At 44.9% G+C, this 21388-nt stretch overlaps 2 protein-coding genes and 1 long non-coding RNA gene across 6 annotated transcripts in view; 2 read left to right on the forward strand and 1 right to left on the reverse strand.

Annotated features, from left to right (window-relative positions):
• The first annotated feature begins 105 nt into the window (after nt 1–105).
• Nucleotides 106–4278, forward strand: LOC148683568 (uncharacterized). Its single transcript, XR_015946987.1, has 3 exons — nt 106–218; nt 852–919; nt 4161–4278. It is a non-coding gene; the product is annotated as an uncharacterized LOC148683568 (long non-coding RNA).
• Nucleotides 4279–5480: 1202 nt separating this feature from the next.
• On the reverse strand, nt 5481–19027 carry ALKBH4 (alkB homolog 4, lysine demethylase). The gene is made up of 3 exons (XM_035139122.3): nt 18884–19027; nt 8997–9194; nt 5481–6227 (listed from the first exon to the last, which is right to left on the reverse strand). The coding sequence occupies exons 1-3, from the start codon at nt 19025–19027 to the stop codon at nt 5556–5558; spliced, it is 1014 nt and encodes a 337-aa protein (XP_034995013.1). The 3' UTR covers nt 5481–5555.
• Nucleotides 19012–21388, forward strand: part of LRWD1 (leucine rich repeats and WD repeat domain containing 1) — a 31723-nt gene continuing 29346 nt past the window's right edge. For all 4 annotated transcript variants that reach the window (XM_035139117.3, XM_035139118.3, XM_035139119.3 and 1 more), the window contains exon 1: nt 19012–19150. The gene's annotated coding sequence lies outside the window, so the exon portion shown is untranslated. The remainder of the gene's footprint in view (nt 19151–21388) is intronic.

A 21388-nucleotide genomic window follows, 5' to 3' on the forward strand; every position in this document is an offset into this window, starting at 1 on the left:
CTTTAGAGTCGGGGAAAGGCTTGTGCGATTGTGGGGTACCTGAGCTCATTTCTGCACTTGGCCCAAATCACAAGCCTGATATGTATTTGATCTGCGAGTTCTTCCGAAAGCCGCCGTGATGCAAGTGTGTGGGACTCCCGTGGCAGCATAACAGCATGCAAAGTCTGGAGTCGCAAGCTTCCTTGAGAACAAGGCTTCCAGGAGCTGGAGGGCTGCAGGTAGCACAAACTGACTTGCTTAATTTTCATTGTATACCACCGTGGGATAAATATTACAAAGGTGGTGTATAAATGCTGTCAATAAACCTGTAGCACAGTGGGTTGGGGGAAATCAAAGAGTCACGGAGTTGGAAGGGACCTGAAAGGTCATGAAGCCCAACCCTTTCCCTATGCAGGAAATCTGCTCAAGCATCCCTGCTAAGTGGCCCTCCGGTCACTTTAAATCAGACTGGAGGGCCACTTAGCAGAGATGTCAAGCCCATCAATTTCCAAGGTTATTCTTCCCCACTTTCCAACGCTCATACTGCTGGGAAGTTCTTCCTTAATGTTTAGTCGGAATCCTTTTCCTTGCAACGTGGACCTGGTTAAATTATGCTGCCAATTCATGGTCTCAGAGCTTGCGTACAAATCCCTAGCGTCTAGTTTTGTAGACAATCTCTCCCTGTATTGTCCTGCGTAGGCTTTTAAGCAAAGCAAGCCCTCATTATTCCAGCTCTGGGTGAAGCCTGCAGTGTTTTGATCTGAGTTAGGACCTTCTCAGCGGTGCAGAATTCCCAGTATGGCTCAGCGGTATGGCTGGTGCTGGCACTGCTTAGCTTTCAGCACAAGCTAAAGACTTTCCTTTTCTACCAGGCCTTCAACAACACATCCACCTGATACGATGAAGTTGCACGTTTAATACGGAGGAGCATACGTATTAAGTGAGTTGATGAAATTATTTTTGCCATCTTGTTATGCTTGTTAATGTCATATTGCACATTTCTTTTACTGTGCAATAGTGTATGTTCTTGTTTTATTAATATAGCCCACCCTAGAATCACCTGGTGATAAAGGGCAGAATAATAATTGAGAAGTGGGTTTGTGCCCTACTCTTTGGAGCAGAGGAAGGGTAGAAAAATTGATTCCATTCACATATATAGGCGAACCTACCTAATGCATACTTTCTGAAATACTACGCCAGGCATCCCCAAACTTTGGCCCTCCAGATGTTTTGGACTACAATTCCCATCTTCCCCGACCACTGGCGCTGTTAGCTAGGGATCATGGGAGTTGTAGGCCAAAACATCTGGAGGGCCGCAGTTTGGGGATGCCTGCACTACACGAACAGAAACACACTTTGAAATTTGCAGTTCTCAGAAATTTGCAGTGCAGTTCTCTGGCCAAGGAATATGTACAAACTAGAGGGAATTGTGCTTAAAAATGCATGTATTAGTGAAAATGCATAAAAAATACCTAGGAACATCTCTACCCCTTGCTGTCTTCCTCACCCTCCTTTGGACACGATCCAGTCACTATATTTCAAGGACTGGACCAAGATGTGTGTGGACATGCTCCCAACCTTGTTTTCATATTTGAGTTCCTAGCAAAAGGGCTAAAACTCAGCATAGCTGCCAAGTTTTCCCTTTTCTCGCGAGGAAGCCTATTCAGCATAAGGGAAAATCCCTTAAAAAAAGGGATAACTTGGCAGCTATGAAACTCAGTGGCAGAACTCATGCTTTCCATGAAGACCCACTGCTGGTTTGAGCAGAATGTGCCGGATGAGGCAAAATGATGGCTTGACTTTGTTCAAGGCTTTTGTTTGCAAGCGGCTGCTACCCAACAGTACTGGAGATAATGGCTGCACAGATGGGAGTGGCGCTGGCAGGGGGGCCATTAATGGAGAAACCGAAAAAACAAAACTAGTAGCTACCAAGGGGTGGACAGTTAGGAAGAAAAATATTTTTTTGTACATTGCGATAGGTGTCAGTTCACAATAAAAAATGGGTGTGTGAGAGAGAGCACAATGAGCTGGGTGACCTAGAAGCAGGAGCAAAATTCTTTTGCTGCTAATTAGTGGAAGCAGTGAACCATCCGAAGTGTGCAAAATCCAGAGCGGTCTTTCTTGAAAGGCCATATTCTTGGCCATAATGAAAACAGTTGACCTTTGGAGGAATAAATAATTCTGCCTAATTCTGCTGAGTCTTGTGAGCGAGCAGCTGCAGGCTAATGACTTTCAGAATAATCCCCTAAATCTGGAAATGGGGATTATTAGGCGGTGACCCAGGACCCAAAGTTTTGGGTTTTTTTTTTATAGCAGGACCTAGATCTGCTGCCCTTTTCCCTCTTCTTTTTAGCATTTATATCTAAACCTTTCTAGACGTGTTCAAAGTCATAAAGCAGTATAAGTCATGCACACACACAGCTACATTGCTACAAGAAAATGGGGTGAACAGAAGAACATAGGGGAAGGGATGGGGAGAAGTGGGAGTGGAAGAGCAAGTACGATCCCATCCTCAACTTTTTATATTGCTCAGAGGCGGTGCCAGAACTTTCTGCATTGCTAAGTAGTGGGAATTCTCCCATTTCCTTCTTTACCCAAATTTTGTAAGGGCAAAATGCCAGCAGCATCTCTGCAAGCTTCCCTGTTGTCTTTTAAGTGCACTTCCTTTCAGCATTATCTCATAAAGGCCACTGCTGCCAGCCTCGTTGAGGCATCACCATCTGCTGTGATGTCCCTCCCTTAACCGCTTCTCAGGTAACCAGGCCTCTCTCATCCTTGCAATCAGCTAATGAGGCCCTTCTCATCCCTATCAGTCCAGTTTCCAAGGTCTCACACCCACCACTTCTCTGTCTTATGAAAAGTGGTATGGAACCACAGCTGCTCTGCAGACCAAGCTAAACCTTTTTGTACTGTTGTCATAAATTGTGGCTCATCAAGGATGTTCTTTTGTTTGCTCATTTGCGCCTTTGATTACTGGATTCTGGTTCCCAACATGATAGATAGAACAATTCTCCTTCCCCTTAACAAAGCTGTACAGACTGCTGTCGAAGGCACTGAATTCCTGAAGCACATCGAACTCACTTTCTACCCTTGATCTTTTGGAAAATAAATTGCTGAGAGTCACAGCTTACGTTCCGTCAAACTCTTAAGTACTTTTAAGGCTATTACAACTGCAGTAGCAAAGGCGCCAAAATCCATTCTTAAATTATTAATTGTAGATTTAAAAACCATTTTTGCAAGTTCACAAACCTCTGTTAGCGTATCTAGGAATTGCAAAGCATGGTTGCTGTTTTATGTTGTTTTACTTCGTTCCTTCTGTTGGGGTTGCTCATTTCTTGTTCCCAACCCTAGATTTGAGAGGAATAATTGCAGTTTGGGGGAAGAAAGGATTCTCCCTTTGTAAAGTGATCTGTTAGAAGAGGCAGAGGGGCCACGTGTCCTATTTTTAAGAGGACAGTTCTGTGTGTGAAGGGCTGCCTGGTCCTTCAAAAGGGAGACTAGCAGAGGTCCTGATGTTTCCCCATAGAGAGTTAGCACCTGGCCAGTGTAGGCACACAAATGAGCATGTTCAAATGTCACCAATATATTTGCCCTCTCTTTTAGCAATTCATTTTTTTCTTTCTTAATAATGTATTTGGTGGCAACTCGTGGGAGCTGGGCATGAGGATGCTTTAACTGTGAAACTCCCAACCTGAGAGATTCCACACATTATGCACACACCCCGTTGGTGCCACTTGATCAAAAGATTTTTAAATATATTCAAGCAGGCACCTACCTATCTGGTGCTATTTTTAGCTGCATTAGGTGTCTGAATTATAGGACTTGCACCATCACCTCACATTCAAGGTCCCAACACTCTAGCAGGGCCCACTACTGCCTGTTCTGCTCAAAAACCCAGCCTGGTGCCCCCAGCACTGTCAGACAACTAGATCTGAGCTGCTAGCATAATTTTCCACAGGACCCTGAATTATGCTGGGATACTGGACGAGATGGGCTATTCTTGTTTCCTTAATAGTTAACTGAATCAGTAATGGAACTGTTAGTTGTACCACCTGTGTCCTTCGCCAGGCAGGTGATCCTGCAGGCGGGGGGCTTTCTATAGGTTCTCTCAGCCTCTCTTCACCAGCAGATACTTTTAAACACAGTTCTTTCAATGCCTACTTTATTTATTCATTCCGCAGCAGTCTCTCTCATAGCTGCCAGCTGAGTCATCATGAGAAAAGCAAAATATCCATACTGTTTGTGTGGGGAGATATATGGTAGGTATTCTTCACACTTTCAAATATAATTACATGGTGAATGTTAAGCTGTGTTTCGTGTCTGCATACGGGGGGGGGGGGAATACTGGTGCAATAGAGCACACGATTTCATCATCTGTTTGAGGCCAACCCCTAGAATCTTGTTGTGGTGACTGTCAAATCACAGGTGCTACCTGCTGTCTGGGGATCTTCCTATTACAATTTAGTCAGCAAGCAAGCGGAGCATGGGTGGAGCAGGCTTCCCTCAAGGTGGGAAGTATGTCCCATGTTGTCAAATGCCTTACACCCTTTTTATTTATCAGGTAGCTGGGATCCTGTGCTGGATTTCTTTAAGATATATTTTCTCAGCTTTCTAAAATTATGTTTGGGGAAAACATAGTGTGATTTTATTGTATTATTTTTATATAAACTGCCAATCCATGTGTGCAGGCAGAACGTGGACTACTGAGGGAGAATCTACAGTAAAGCACATTCAGTTTCCAGTTAATTGATCTTAAAAGCAGAGCAGTGAAAGTGCTCAGTCCCAGGAGCTGTGAGTCAAGGCACAGTGGAGCAAGGCGTACCCAAGGGGTGTCACTGCCCGAGAAAATCTACGCCTCTTACTTATGGAGATACAAGAAAAAGGATGCAGGTAGCATTCCATCCAATTGCTTATAAGAAAAACCTTACTACCACCTCCCAGGGTTGGTGGAAACACAGGCAAGGGCCTTCTCCGCTGCAGGACCCAGGCTGTGGAGCCCACAACCTTGGGAAATCTCTCTTGCCTCCATTGGTATTCTGGTGCAGGCTGAAAACTTCATTTCAGGAGGCATGTCTGTTGTTCCAATTTCTGGTTCCTTCACCTTTGCTGACCTCATCAACTTCTTACGTGCTTTCTCAATTTGTCTTAATTAACCATTAACTTTGGTGATTGTTAATTTCCTTGAGTGTTTTGTAAGAAATTCAGCAACATTTAAAAATAAACGGTGCAATGGTTTAACTTGGTATGGGACAACATCTCATGTGATGTTTGCCCTACAGCTATTATATATGTGCAAGTTTCATGGACGTTTAGTTAATCTACATCTGGGGTACACTGCTCTTTCACAGAGAACGATAAAACCCAAGAAGTCTTGCCAGTGTCCCTTGAAAGATCAGTGTGCATGCCTAAGAGCTGGTGGAAGAGGAGCAAAAGGTTCCTTGAAAGATCACTGAAAACCACAGCTTTAGTAGAATTATCAGCTTCTCAGAAAACGACACAAGTTTATGAAAGGCCTTGAAGTTTAATTTCCAGGGACCCAAACAAGTTAAAGAGTTTCAGTTCCTCCACATGGATGTCTATACAGGTATTCCCTGGTATGTCAGAGCCGTTTTTAGGAGCTTTTGACCCAATTCTTCCTGTTCTCCTCCAAGACTGAACTCCGCAGACAATTCTCTGAAGGTGATGCAGATACGGCGGCTTTTAATATGATTGCGATAAATGGCATGTTTCCATCTATAGCGAGCGGGTCCATACAAAACCACTAGGGATCTCTGAGGTAAGTGAATGGCGACAACGACCTCTTTAGACGAAACTGACCTTGTGGGGGAAGAAGGATCAGTTCCCCACTTGGTGGTGCTTCTGAATCCTAAAGAAGTAGACTCTTTAGGCAAATGCTCCTGAGAAACAGCATGGGTCAAAGAGCTGTCTACCTGCTTGCTGTCTTGAAGAAAGGCTGGAAATAACTGGATATGATCCTCTGAGTCACAAGACATGGAGAGCACAGTTGCTGAAAGCAAGTTTAAGCTAACCAGGCGTTCCCCCCAAACCCACCAATCATCCCAGTGGGGGTCAATAGCAGACCCTCTCTCAGGGCCATAATCCAAGTTGCACTGCTCGACTGGAGAGAAGTCCTTGAGCACAGAATGGCTTCTCATTCGAGTCACAATCTCCTGGCTGAAGCTGGGCAAGCCAGCAAAACCGCCTGCTTTCAACTTGCGCTTCTTGAAATTCACTTTGGGGCCATAGTCCTATTGGAAGGAGGAGGAGGAAGAGAATCAGTTACTTGAGCTGGTAACAAAGCACTGCTTCACTTTTTCCTGGTTCAAATCTTGCCTTGGCCATGAAGCCTCTAGGAAGCCTCAGACAAGCTGCTCCTTAGTCCACAAATTGGTAGTATGAGAATAATAATACTGACCCACCTTACAAGCACTACCAGTGCGGTTTATTAAGTACAGCTGTCCCTTGATAGAACCTGCATATAACTAAAGCAATAGCTTTGAACATCATGTTTCCCCCATCTAATCCCCATCGGAGCCTTAAGATCCTCTTCAGAAGCTGTGCTCTGGGGCTCTTGTGACATGTGGCTCTTGGCATGTGGCAGGTAACCATCAGGGAGGCGGTGTTTTCAACAGTGACACTTTGGGCGTGGAATGCCATTCCCGGAAGTGGATGGGCCTGGCACCTTACTTATGGTCACAAAGTGATTTTACTGATTTAAACCAAAACCACCGCTTTTCTGATTTTAATTAGTAGCTTTTGTTCTCTCTCATTCCTGGAAATTTAAGACTGCATGCTGTTTTTATCATATTGTCACTTAATCATACTATATTTCACTTTATGACTGTAAGCTGCCCAGAGTACTTCGGGATAGGCCTGGGTGATATCTGGATTTCAACATCGCAATATATATCCCCAGCTAAATATCACAATATCTCGATATACTGTATCATGATATATATCTGCAGTGGCGGAGGGGCTTGCTGGGCCTCCCTGCGGAGGCAGAGGCTCCTGCCATACCTCCCCCACAGCGGCGGAGGGTGTGCTACACTTCCCTGCAGCAGCCAAGGGCCTTGACAAGGCTCCCTGGCGTGGTGGAGGGCCTTAAAATGTAAGGAAGTAGTAGATTTAATAAAAATATTAAATAAACTTCCATATATTCTATTTAATACATTTTCAACTTATTTATGAACTAAACTTGCTTCTACTTTACTTTGAGTAAGCCCCATTGAATTCAGTAGGGCTTGCTTGTGAGTAGACACACATTTGCTTTCGAAAAACACCCTCACCATCATTCTCACAGTACCCAACCTCCCATTCAGTATAAGGCAGCCAGCTAAATCTTCTCCCCCCCCACAGAAGCCCCCCCCCCAAGCCCTGATCATACCAATCTTTCCTTTTTTATCAGAGGGAGGGAGGGCCAGCAAGCAAAAAGTTAGTCTCCTTTAATTTTTTAAAAACACCCTTTTTAATATGGAGGAAAGCTATTTAAGGGGAACCAACAACATAAACACCACCAGAAAATGAAAACTCTTCCTCTTTTTTTCACTGGAGAGGGAAGAAATAAGTGCTTTCCAGTTCTTTGTTTACTTTACCATATTTCCCCAAAAATAAGACACCGTCTTATATTTTTCTTCTAGAAGACACACTACGGCTTATTTTCAGGGGATGTCTTATTTTTATTACACATCCAGCCTCGCCTCTTCCTTGGCGCCATCCAGAACTGTGCCTATCACCATGTCTCATTTTCGGGGTATGGCTTATATTGCGCAAATGCTTAGAAATCCTGCGACTGCTTATTTTATGGGTATGTCTTATTTTCGGGGAAACAGGGTAGCTGGGGGGGGGGGTTCCTCCTAGTAGACCTCATAATTAGGGGTGCTGGTGGCGCTGTGGTCTAAACCATAGAGCCTAGGGCTTGCCAATCAAAAGGTCGGCAGTTCGAATCCCCAGGAAGGGGTGAGCTCCCGTTGCTCGGTCCCTGCTCCTGCCAACCTAGCAGTTCGAAAGCACGTCAAAGTGCAAGTAGATAAATAGGTACCACTCTGGCAGGAAGGTAAACGGCGTTTCCGTGCGCTGCTCTGGTTAACCAGAAGCGGCTTAGTCATGCTGGCCACATGACCCAGAAGCTGTCTGTGGACAGACGCCTACTCCCTCGGCCTATAGAGCGAGATGAGTGCCACAACCCCAGAGTCATCTGTGACTGGACCTAATGGTCAGGGGTACCTTTATCTTTACCTAAATGAAAAGATAAGGGGACGTGGGTGGTGCTGTGGTCTAAACCACAGAGCCTAGAACTTGCCGATCAGAAGGTTGGTGGTTCGAATCCTGGTGATGGGGTGAGCTCCCATTGCTCGGTCCCTGCTCCTGCCAACCTAGCAGTTCGAAAGCACGTCAAAGCGCAAGTAGATAAATAGGTACAGCTCTGGTGGGAAGGTAAACGGCATTTCCATGTGCTGCTCTGGTTGGCCAGAAGCGGCTTAGTCATGCTGGCCACATGACCTGGAAGCTGTACGCCAGCTCCCTCAGCCAGTAAAGTGAGATGAGCGCTGCAACCCCAGAGTCGTTCCCGACTGGACCTAATGGTCAGGGGTCCCTTTACCTTTATATGAAAAGATACCAAAATAAAAACTTAGTTGGTCTTTAAGGTGCTACTGAAGGAATGTTTTTTTATTTTTGTTTCGACTCATACCAACACGACTACCTACCTGTAACTTATCACAATGTTATTTCAACAATATGGTGATTCATTGCACAGATCTACTTCTAGATGGCCATACATACATACGGTACATGCAAAATATTTTAAAAGAAATAAATTAGGCTGTGTATGCATGTGTCATATTGGAAATGCTGTATATGTGGATATTGGAACTCACGTTGCCCCAATGCTCGTCCAACACACTAACCACTGCACCATTTGAAGCAGAAAGAGGGAGATGAGGAAGAGGGGAAAGCCATGCACATTTCTTTAAAAAAATCAAGTTGGGGTTGAAGGAATTTCAATTCGAAAACAAGACCTGTTTTCTTCGGCCAGACTGTGATGGCTTCCAAGCACTGCAGTCCATCAGCTCAACCATCCTGCATTCTTCATCTGCACTTATGAACCCTTCCAGTAAAAAGACTCCTGGAAACGGAAAGGCCCAGCCTGCAAATTCTGATTCCTTTTCTCCTACAGCAAAGCCAGTCAGTGGACAGTACACAAAGTTTGCACTTATCTGAGAAAAGGAGAGACAGCAAATTAGACTTTTGCATTTTCAGTATGGATACTCAAGTACAGAAACAGGTAGCAGTAGTCCCATTTGCATGATCAAATCTGTAATTTTTGTTGTTCCGTGACAGCTACAATGTGCTTTTGTAGAATTAAAAGTTGCTCCACAAAAACAATTGTTGTTACGATTTCATTATCTTCCTTGAGGTTTAAGGATGATTTAAGGGAAGCCTTTGAGATACTAAAATTCTCTACCGAATCACAGAGTGTTATTTTAATACCGTACTGTACTTTTTCTGATGAAGGAGCTTCTTACCGGTAACACCTGAAATAGCATATGATACGTATTATCCATTTGTAGGGACTAAAAGGAAGTTAAAAAGTGGCAAGATAAAAGAAAAGATTCTTTTTAAAAAGATTTTTGATAGGCAAAGTGAGTAAGCATTTGTTTTACTTCTGATTCTGTTACTGTATTAGTCATTTCTGACCACATAGTTAAAATAATGATCGAAATAATTGGTTTCAAAGCTTTCTGCATTTGGGGTCCTTATCACAGGTGAACATAATTGTAATATAGATAAATGGGATTATACAAAGGAGTGGTATGACAAATAATTTTCATATGCACCATGCTTGGTTTGTAAAGTTATTTTGTTGTCAAGTAGATGGTGAAAGAGGTTTAATAGAAAGCAAAATACTTCCCTTCAATTGAGACGTAATAATTCTTAAAGAAATAGGTTTGACAATGCTATCCCATTGAATTCAATGGTACTTTCTCCCAAGGAAGCATGTACAGAATTGCAGCCTAAATTTCCTTTAGTTGTGACAGCCCTTCTAAATATTTTTGATCAAGTAAGTTCTGGCCCCAAACCTCTGCTGCAAAAAGAGTTCATAATATGCACCTTAATTGGCACTTCTCCTGTGACAAATAGGGCTTACAACCCAGAAAAGTCCACATAGGATTACAGCCCAAAGGTGTTATGCCACCAGTGGTGGACCTACATTTTGGGGGCCCTGAAGCTTGGACTGTCATGTGGGCCCCTTTGCAACCAGTGGCAAGGTCTGGGTAGCTACTGTAAGCTTCTTCAATGGGGTTGGTCCACAACAGATCATAATACCTTTATAACATTTGTGCTACTGACTCTCAAATCTTTGGGATTGTTTAAGTATATACAACAAAAAATCAATCCATTTGAGTAATGTGACTCAAACTGGTCTACTAGACCCCAAAATTTTAAGCAATACAGACTAAAATTACTTCTGGGGCTCCTCCAGAATTGGGGCCCCTGAAGCTTAAGCTTCATTAGTTTCATAGTAGATCTGCCCATGTATGCCACTTGAGCATGTGGAAAACGTTATTTCAGAAGGGGCCCTTGTTAGTTTGAAGAAACTAAAAGAAAAAGAAAAAACTTGTGGAATGATAGAAGTTGGAACCTAATCACAAGTTCCTCACTTGTGCCCTTTAAAAAAAAATATTTTTAAAAAATTTCTTTCTTTAAAAACATAGACACACACATACATACATTTAATATACAAAAAAACAAGGGGGGAAAACCATTACATCTCTCTATATGTACAATCCACACCTCCTTTGTGGTGACTTCCAATTATTCTCTCTAAAGTATAATCTATATATTAACCTTATCGCACAGTTCTGGATTTCTGTTTACATTTATTTTTGAGTTAAAGTTAGGTTCAGCTTTAGTCTGCCATTAGGATTCTTGGTATACCATTACTTTTTAAATACTCATCAAACATCCTCCATTCCTTCTGTGTTTTTTGTTTCATCTGTCCTCTTATTCTTTCAGTGGTTTTTGCTAACTGTAAATATTCTATCATTAAAGTTTGCCAGTCCATTATGCTGGGTGTGTTTTCATTTTTCCAATTTCTCGCGACCAGGACTCTTGCTGCTTCAATTCCATACATTAACAATCTTCTTTTTGTGGTTTTAATATCCTCTGGTATTATATTTAGTAAAAACATTTCCGGTCTTTTTTTAAGTGTACATTTTGACATTTTTAAAAGTTCTTCATAGATGTTATTCCAATACCTACATATTTCCGGACACTTCCACCACATATGTACTGTATTAGAGACCCTTTTTTCTGCGTTGCACCTCCAGCACTTAGATTTATTCTTAATAGTTCCTCACTTGTGCCTTACTTAGGGCTAACTGGTGTACATATTGGACAGTAGCTTCGGCTTTTGTGTGTTGACATGATTGAATGCACCACCCTTGGTGGTGGTTCATGTCTGTCTTTGATGTTTTATAGGTTGATTGTTTTATAACTTCTGGTGGAAGCCCTCCTTGGTCTTTTCCATTGTAAAAGAAAGGCAAACAATAAAGGTTAAAGTTACAGGTAGGTAGCCGTGTTGGTCTGTTGGTTCCGTGTTGGTTCTTCAGATATCTGAAGAAGTGTGCATGCACACGAAAGCTCATACCAAAATATAAACTTAGTTGGTCTTTAAGGTGCTACTGAAGGAATTTTTTAATAAAGGTTAAAGAATGCAAGCAGTACAGCCTATGACACTACTGATTATTGATGAGGGGAAGGCACTGTGCATTTTCTCCTGGGGCTGAGCATGAAGTGACCTGGGTTGTCCCCATACTCCATGGGTTGTGAACATTATTGTTATTTTAAGTGGTAGCTTTGCATCTTGAGGTGTGAATATGGTTATTGTGGTTATTGTAATTATTAGTACTTTTCATTACAGGATAATGCACTCTGCATACTGGAGTTGCCAACATGTTACCACAGGAGAAATGACTTAAAATATCAGGGAGATGTGCTGCCCTGGTGCAAAACATAGATCTCAGGCACAGATACTCCTCATAATTTAAACAAGGGATCTCCCCTCAAACCACAGGTCACTTCTGTATACCCACAGATGTGTTATCTGATTTGTCGATAGTTTTGTCATCATCCTGTGTAAAAATTGTTGTAAACAAAATATGCCCTTTTTCCCTTATGGGGTATCCAAGAGCCCATATAGAGTCCTTAAGTGGGTTCCCTATCGGTAGGAGAAAATAGCAGAGGCCAACCAGAGAATATTGAGAAGCAAAGCAGCTAGTAAGCCTGATCTTTATTAAACTTGTTGCAACAGGGTGCTCCCCCCACACGCAGGAGAGAGGAGAACCCAGAACAAAGGTGTACCCGCCCTTATGTAGACTTTTGAAACTGCGTACCCTCAAACTCCAGACCACTCCCAGAAACATCATACATACATCACAGAAGGGGCAGAGGCGTAGCAAGCCCAGGTGGTACCCGGTGTGGATTTTTGTCACCCCCTCCCCCACATCGACAGCTCGGGGTAGGCTTGGGAGTCACGGGCGGGCACTGAATGTCACCCCCTCAGTGATGAAACCTGGGGTGGTCCGCCCCCTTTCCTACACCTCTGTGCCCCCATCCCGTGATTTCCAAGTACCCCGAGTCATCTTGTCCTCTCTGGAGCCATGGCTCCTGTCCGTCCCCCTCCCTCCCTCCCCAGCTCGCTGTAAAGTGGGAGCCGCTTACAGTGAGCCAGGGAGGGAGGCTGGGACTAAAAAGTTTAAATCTAAAAATTTAATGTCTCATCCCATCTGAGTTATGATGGGAGTTCAGTTTCTGTTAATTGGTTAATTGGTTCTCATGGGAAACTTACAGATTCTGGCTTCACACAATTAACTCATGGCAGTGTCAATTTACTCTTGGCAGAAAGCCAAGGTCTGCCTGACCTAGAAACTACTCTCTTCTGATTGGTTAACGACCAGCACTGAACTCTGTTATCAAGGAATGCTAGCACAGTTGGTTTTTGTTAGGTGTTAGGAGTAGAAGTGCTGTGTATATGGTTGGAGAGAGAAAGAGTAAGGATTTGTTTTGCTTTGCTTTGTATGCAGAAACTCTGCTGCTTTTATTTTCTTTTAATAAATCCTGTAAATAGTTATTCTGCGTCTAGCCGACTAGTCACTTCCACCTCAACTAGCTTCTGTGCTGTGCAGGAAAACTCTGCTACGTTTGGGCTAAAGCCACTAGAGCTATGCCTGACACTTCAAAATTCTAAGAGGTTATGGGCCCAGTGCTGCCAGCCTGAGTTGTGGTGGTGTCAGCGTAAGCGGAGAGGTTCCAGTAGTTCCAGAAGTCGTTGTTCCTGTGGCGTTGGTGCAGCGGAAGGACACTGGCTGGTTCCTGACTGTCGTGAGCTGGAGACGCAGTGGACTCAAGGACGACAGCTGCAGCGTGTGAGTGCTGGGTGCTGTGGTTCCTGTTCTCTCTCAGTGGCCGTGAGTAGCTGGTTCCAGGTTCCAGGGACATCGCTCTCAAGATGGCCTCACAACCAGTTCAGATGGCTTTTGAGCGTCTGAATGACTCCAATTACTTGCTGTGGTCGGAACGCATGCAGGCAGTGCTGCAGAGGGATCATCTCTGGCAAGTGGTGAGTAAGTTTCCTGCGAAGCCTGATGATGAAGACCTTGATAAAGACCAAAGAGCAAGGGCCACAATTGTCTTGGGGCTGGAAGATTCCCAGTTGCCGTATGTGAGGGGAATCAAGACAGCTAGAGGTGTGTGGCAAGCACTTAAAGAACTCCATGTGTGTGAGACAGCGGTTTCCAAGCTGTTTATTCGCAAGGCATTGTACAAGGCAATGTTACAGCCTGGGGTTACAATGCAGGAACACCTACACAGTCTGCAGTTAAAGTTTGTTGCGCTTCAGGAAAGAGACTGTGCGTTAGACCAGCAGGAGAAGGTGGCTATCATTCTGAGCTCTCTCCCTGAAAGCTGGGATAATCTTGTTATGTCTCTAGAAGCAATGAAAGAGGATGATTTAACAGTCAGTTATGTTACTGGGCGTTTGATTGAAGAATGGCAGAAGAAGCAAGAAAGGTCGTTGGCTGCAGAGGCTTCTACAAGCGGGCGGTTTGAAAGGAGTTCTCATACCGTACCAGAGATGAAGCAGCAGCAGCGTGCCGGTGAGGAGTCAGCATTTGCCGTTAGGCGTTGTTTCCGATGTGGGTCTTCAGCGCATCTAAAACATCAATGTCCGGAGTTGGTCAAGTCTCAGCGGCCGGTGCAGGAGCAGAGACGAGATCAGCAGCAGCAGCAGCAGCATAAAAAGAAATTCTTCAAACGAAAACAATTGGCTCAGCTGGTGACCGCCGAGGTCAAGATTGCTGAGGAGAAACAAGCTGTCTGGGTGGTCGATTCGGGAGCGTCTCGGCACATTGTAAATTCAGATGAATTGTTTGTTTCCAAGAACTCGGCACAGCGCAGCCAGGTGGCTCTAGCAGACGGAAGTACTTCTGAAGTGATTTCGGGGGGTGCAGTTTTTGTTCCTTGTCTGCGTGAATGCCTGCAAAATGTACTGTGTGTGCCTTCATTAAGGAGCAATCTGATGTCTGTAGATTGTTTGCTAAAAGCTGGGTTTAAAGTGCATTTTGAAGGAGACAGTTGCATGATTAAGAAGGCTGGTGAGATTTTAGGCACTGCTAAGTCAGAAGGAGGCTTGTTTTGGCTTAAAGCAGGATCTCAAGTTGCAGCAGTGGTCAGTAAATCTCAGCCTGCAGTGAGCAACAAAGCTATACATGACAACTGTGTGCACTTATTGCACAGGAAAATGGGGCATGCTGGCTGGAAAAGTGTACTGAAAATGTCTGAATTGGCTGATGGGTGCAATTTAAAGAGTTGTAACCTGTACCTTGACTGCAATATTTGTAAAAAGGTTAAAACCCACAGAGTCTCTTACCCCAGGAGTGATAGAGTTAGTGAGTCACCGCTACAGCTAGTCCACATGGACGTGGTTGGTCCATTTGCTGTAAGCAGGGGTGGATCACGTTTTTCGCTAACAATTGTTGATGACGCGACACGTTACACTTGGTGTTATCCAATGAAGCATAAGGGTGACGTGTTCACTAAATTTAAAGGCTGGGTGGCATCTGTGGAAAGGTTTCTGTCCCTTAAACTCAGAAGGATTCAGACGGACAGAGGTGGGGAATTTATGTCTAATGCTTTTAGAGATTGGTTACAGAAGCGTGGCATTGGGCATAGAAAAACGAACGTTTTTTCCCCGGAAGAGAACGGCATTGCGGAGCGAAAACACAGACCTCTTCAAGAAATGATGTTTGCCATGCTTGATGATGCTGATTTGCCCATGTCTTATTGGGGGGAGAGCATGCTCACCGCGTGTTATTTCCAAAATAGGCTCTTTCATCAAACAATAGGGACAACTCCGTACTTTAAATTGTTTGGCAAAAAAACCAAAATTGACCACTTGCATGTGTTTGGGTCAAAAGCCTGGGTATTAATTCCAAAACAAATGAGAAAGAAGGGAGATCCTAAGACCAAACAGTTAGTGTTTGTGGGCTACCAGGAGCTAGGAAAAGGTTTCCGCTTTGCTGAAGGGACAAATGGCATTGTGATCTCCAGGAATGCCAGTTTTTGTGAACATAGTGGCTGGGAGAGACTACATGCCAATACTGAGGTTTGGTTTGAACCTTCCCAGGGGCTTCGTGACTCTGAAGGTAAACATAGAGAATCAGAGTCTGAGGGGGAGGAAAGTTCAGATAAGAGCTCTCAAGAAAGTGCAATTAGCCAGAGACCAGTTGCTAAGCAACAGAAGAGAGGTCATAGTTCTGAGGAGGAAAGTGGGTCAGAAGAAAAATTTTCTCCCAGAAGATCTAAAAGACAAAACAAAGGAGTGCCTCCAGAGCGGTTTTCTCCAGATACTGCAAATGTGTTTAGTGTAATTGCAGAGCCCAAGAGTTTTCAGGAGGTGTTAAAGTTACCAAAAGAGGAGGCAGAGCTTTGGAAACAGGCAATGGAGGAAGAGATGTCTTCTTTGAATGAGCACAAGGTTTTTACACCAGTAGCAGCACCTGAGGGGGCAAAGATTGTAGGCTGCAGGTGGGTGTACAAACTTAAAGCACTGGTGACAGGAGGGTACAAATATAAAGCTCGTTTAGTGGCTCAGGGATACTCTCAGAGGCCTGGAAAAGATTATGACGAGACTTTTTCCCCTACCGCTAAGGGGGACAGTGTAAGGCTGATTCTAACGCTTGGAGCAAAGAGAAAACTCCAGTTAAATCATTTTGACATACAGCCTGCATATTTACATGCATCATTATCAGAAGACCTGTATCTAGCTGAACCGCCTGGTTATGAGACAGGTTCCAATAGAGTGCTGAAATTAAACAAATCTCTATATGGGCTCAAACAGGCTGCAAGATCTTGGAACAAATGTTTTCATGAGGCCTTAGTGTCATTTGGTTTCAAGCAGAGTACAGCTGACAATTGTGTTTATGTACGTGGTACAGGCAGTAATCAAGAGTTTTGTCTGCTCTATGTAGATGACGTATTGTATGCTTGCAAGACAGACAAACAAACTAAAAGGTTTGCCAAGCAATTGTGAGGTAAGTTCAAAGTGAAGGACTTAGGCCCTGTTCGGGCATATCTAGGGTTGGAAGTGTGCTGGGCCCAAGATGGCAGCTGCCTAATTAGTCAGCAGAACAAAATTAAACAGCTACTGACTACGTACAGGATGCAGGATTGCAAAGGGGCAGCAGTACCTATGGATCCAGGTTTCATAAAAACACTTCATACAGATGAGAGTCCTGTATTTGAACATCCTGATGTATATCATTCTGTAATTGGAAGTCTATTGTATCTAGCACAATGGTCCAGACCTGATATTAGCTATGCAGTAGGCATACTAAGTAGATTGGTCTCAAAACCTACACTAAATGCCTGGAAAGGGCTAAAGCAAGTTCTGAGATACCTCAAACAGACAATTGGCTATATGTTACAACTAAATTCTTCAGAGGATGAAATGTTGAGTTGCTACTGTGATAGTGACTGGGGAAATTTGCCAGATAGAAAATCTGTCACAGGATTAGTCATAATGTTCGGTGGAGCTTTAATCAGCTGGCGATCGCGCAAGCAGAACGTCGTAAGTGTGTCATCAACGGAATCTGAGTACGCCGCATTGAGTGAATTGTGCAACGAGGTGGTTTATTTCAAGCGTTTGTTAGCAGATTTAAATGTAAATTGTGGAGAACCAGTACAAGTTTACATTGATAATCAGGCTTGTATAACCTTAAGTAAAACAGAGGGTTTCAAGTCACGTTCCAAACATATCGCTGTAAAATACCAAAATGTACGTTGCAGTGTACAAGACAATGTAATCACATGTACTTATGTATCAAGTGAAGAAAATGTGGCAGATGTGTTAACTAAACCATTGGCAAAGATAAAGAACAAGCAAATGTGCAAGGGTTTAGGTTTGCTGGAAAAATGAGTGAACAGTAAAAGTTCCTACACAGGTGTTAATAGATGTTAATTGTCCAACAGAATCTGTGAGGGGGTGTTCAGTTTCTGTTAATTGGTTAATTGGTTCTCATGGGAAACTTACAGATTCTGGCTTCACACAATTAACTCAAGGCAGTGTCAATTTACTCTTGACAGAAAGCCAAGGTCTGCCTGACCTAGAAACTACTCTCTTCTGATTGGTTAACGACCAGCACTGAACTCTGTTATCAAGGAATGCTAGCACAGTTGGTTTTTGTTAGGTGTTAGGAGTAGAAGTGCTGTGTATATGGTTGGAGAGAGAAAGAGTAAGGATTTGTTTTGCTTTGCTTTGTATGCAGAAACTCTGCTGCTTTTATTTTCTTTTAATAAATCCTGTAAATAGTTATTCTGCGTCTAGCCGACTAGTCACTTCCACCTCAACTAGCTTCTGTGCTGTGCAGGAAAACTCTGCTACGTTTGGGCTAAAGCCACTAGAGCTATGCCTGACACTTCAAAATTCTAAGAGTTCGTAACCCGAGGTACCACTGTACTTTAAAATTGCAAAAAAGTTACAATTGAAAACTTCCAAAAAAAAATTCTAAGAGCTACCCAAATTTTAATCTTGGGATCTCACTGGGAACACATTTTTAAAAATTGCACATACATGTCTGCCCTATTAGGTTCTATTTAGGATAAATGGGTCTTCTTGGGAGTAAAATATAACAGAATAAACAAGGCTTTCAAACTACCACATCAGTTACTTGGAGGCATTTCTTTAACAAGTTATTCAACTGAAAGGTATCTGAAAACCTAGTCGGGCTTTCCTTTTAAAAATGTGTTCCAAAGCCGCCCGAGCGGTCTATTTTGCATGACAGAATCAACGCTTCGAAAGAATCCTCGCTTAGTACAGTATTTCATTTCATGGACATTAATGAACGGAAGCGAGTCCCCCAGTTTTAGCGATGTGCTGAGGGGAAGAAGGGCCTTTTCCACTTATCACTGTCTTGAATCTCCCAATATTCAGCTTCGCGGGATGTCCGCGAGTTCGAGTGTTAGGTGAGAGAGAGAGAGAGAGAGAGGAAAACACTTTCCTCTACCCACTTTCTCCATGACTGCCATGATCGTGTCACTTCTCCCGCGCCTTTCCCCCCAAACTAAAAGAGCCCCCCAAAACCTTTCCTCGCAGCGAAGTGGCTCCTCGTTGCCCCTTTCCTCCTATCCACTACTGTACTATTATGGCAGCGATTTCTCACCGCCCGCGTGGTGGGCGCCTGCACTCTGCACCCCCTCGAGTTCCGGGGCGAAGGCTCCTTCCCCCTCCCTCCCTCCCTTTTTCCACACACACCTCCCCGCTTCCTCCAAACCTTCCCCCTCGCCCCTGAATGCCCACCCACTTCTCCCACCATCACTCCTCCTCCTCCGATGCCGCGCGTGGTACCTGCGGGGGCGGAGCGGCCTCGCAGAACAGGCAGCCGCGGACCCCTTTGCACCCGCAGCAGCCCCCGGGCTCGCCTCCCGCTCCCCGTCCTCCGGAGGCGGCAACAGCAGCAGCAGCGGCGGCCGCCACCGCCTCCTCCTCCATCCCGACCCCGGTAGCTCTTGCCGCCGCCACCGGCCTTGTCAAGAGGGCCTCCCTCGGAGCTTCCGGTACGCCGAGCCCTGGCGGCGGCGGCGGCAGGAGCAGGAGCCCCTTCGCCCGCCTGAGGTAAAAAAAAAAGAGGGCCCCGGGGCCGAGGAGGAGAGCGGGGCTGCGGGGAGGGGATGGCTGCGCTCGAGGCGCCTCAGGCGCGCACGCGATGAGGAGGCTGAGGTGAAGCGGCACGTCGCCCAGCGTTCCTCTGCCAAGGCCCCGCCGGACTGGTAGTGGCTTTAGCGGCGGGGAGGAGGGCGGACTCGATTTCCCAGCAGCGCCTTGCGCGGCGCGCCTGCAAGAAAAGCATTCTCGGGCCCTCCCGGGGCATGGCGGGAGTTGTAGTTAGTGCCGGGCGTTGTGTGTGTTTTAGAAGGGGAAGGGAAAAAAAACCCGGGGCCGTTTCTCCCGTTGCCACCTATGTAGCCATGGGGGGACGGGACGGGGGTCGCATTGGTCGCCTCCCCACCTCAAGATGAGTGGGGTGGGAAGAGGAAATTTCTCCTCCCCCCCCCCGCCACCATCTTTCTGTTCTTAGACAAGGGGAGCAGCTGCCGGCTTCTCACTGCCCCTCTCCTAGGTTTTTGAGACAATGCCGCCCCTCAGAAACGGGCCGCGCGGCTCTTCCGCCCCCCGCACCTCGGATGCCAGCGCGAGGTGGTTTACCTCAGGGAGAGGTCGCAGGATCCTCCTCGCTAACTCCCGCCTCGGAGGTCCCCCCTCCCCACCGGCTTTCCCGCCACACCGCCCTTTCCCGTTTAGGACATTTCCCACTCCCCCTCAAAGAAAACCCTCGGCTTATCGTGGGTGCTGGGTGGTACGGCGGGGACGACGACACGGGTTTTAAAAATGAAATCAAAGCAGCAGTCCTGCCTAAGTATGCGTGGCGGCAACCCGCGTTTAAGCGTAGAGAGCGTTCATTCAGAGTGCACAGCCATTAAGACTGTGCTTTCCATGTCAACCTCAGCCTCCCTGCTCCCAGAATATTGATAGGCAGTAACAGTAATGCATATGGCTTTGGTGTTGTTGTTTTTGGGGGGCCCCCCCGCCTTCATTCAGAAACAAATCCGAGGCTGCTTTGCAAGACAAGGTATCATATATGCAGCAATTCACAAAATATAAAAAAGCAGGATCCTTCAATCCGACTCACAAGTTGTAAATGGTACAAGTGAGACAGGAGGTTTGCCCTGCAACCCCATGGCCCAGTTTGCACATCATGGCAAATTGTAGTTAAGTCTCTGCTGCATGCCAACAAGCAACAACCCTTGGTTTAGTGTTCAGTCCAAACCAGGAATTCTGGTTTGTTTTGCTTAAAGCAGGTGGTGGCAAATCAGCTGCAGACACCCTTCGATGACACTGATTGTATTGGCTCATTCTAGCCTGACTTGAGATCCAGTATTAGGATATTATCTCATTTGGTTTTGCCGATAGATGACTTTTTTGGGAGAAGGACAAGGGGAGTACAGCATTGTAGGATCCCTGTGTTCCTCATCATCTTTTGCTATGCTTGACCATGGTTCCCTGTTAGTTGGGGACAATGTTTTACAGTGGTTTCTCTCCTCAATACTGGTTTGGTTCCAGAGACTAGTACTGGGCAAATGTGCCTCTGCCCCTTGGCAGCCGCTATAGGGTAGGATTCCCCCCCCCCCCCCGGTGATGCTGTTGACTATATACTGGTATATATCTGAAGCAGCTGGAGATTGTCATTAGGAGTTTTGGAACAAAGTGTAGCTAGGGTGCTGATGACACCCAGTTGTATTTCTCTGCAGCTTCTGAATCAGGAATTGCCATTTGCACGTCCTAAACCAGTGCCTGCATGTAATTATAGGTTCGATAAGTGCTAATAAACTGTGACTCCTAGTAAGATGGAAATCCTATGAATGGGTCAGTCCCAGGTTCATGAATTAGTCTGTATACTTGCCCTGGATGGGGCTATCCCTTTCAAGGAATAGATGTCCAGTTCTGGGATTCTTCAGGGTCCATTACAGTTATGAATACATTTAAATAGGTACCTTTATTCTCTGTAAATCTCAACCTTTCACAATTAAAGAACCCCAAAAATTAGCAAACGGTTTCTAAGTCTCTGAAGGACAGTTTCCAGGTACGGTACAGGATGAAAGTTCTTAGAGATAAAGCTGCGGATAGATACAAAAGCAGTCATTAACTTGGCTGTATGTTAATCTTTATACAAAGATTAAGTTTCCTGCTTAGTATAATTAAAGTTACATAGTTTTTGTTTTGAACACAAAGTGGCTGTAATAATGTATTACAGTATATGTACACAACAGAACCCACTTGTAGGCTTCTGTGGAG

This window comes from Zootoca vivipara, chromosome 14 (genome assembly GCF_965207765.1).
Source record: "Zootoca vivipara chromosome 14, rZooViv2.hap1.1, whole genome shotgun sequence".
In the NCBI taxonomy this organism is placed as follows: domain Eukaryota; kingdom Metazoa; phylum Chordata; class Lepidosauria; order Squamata; family Lacertidae; genus Zootoca; species Zootoca vivipara.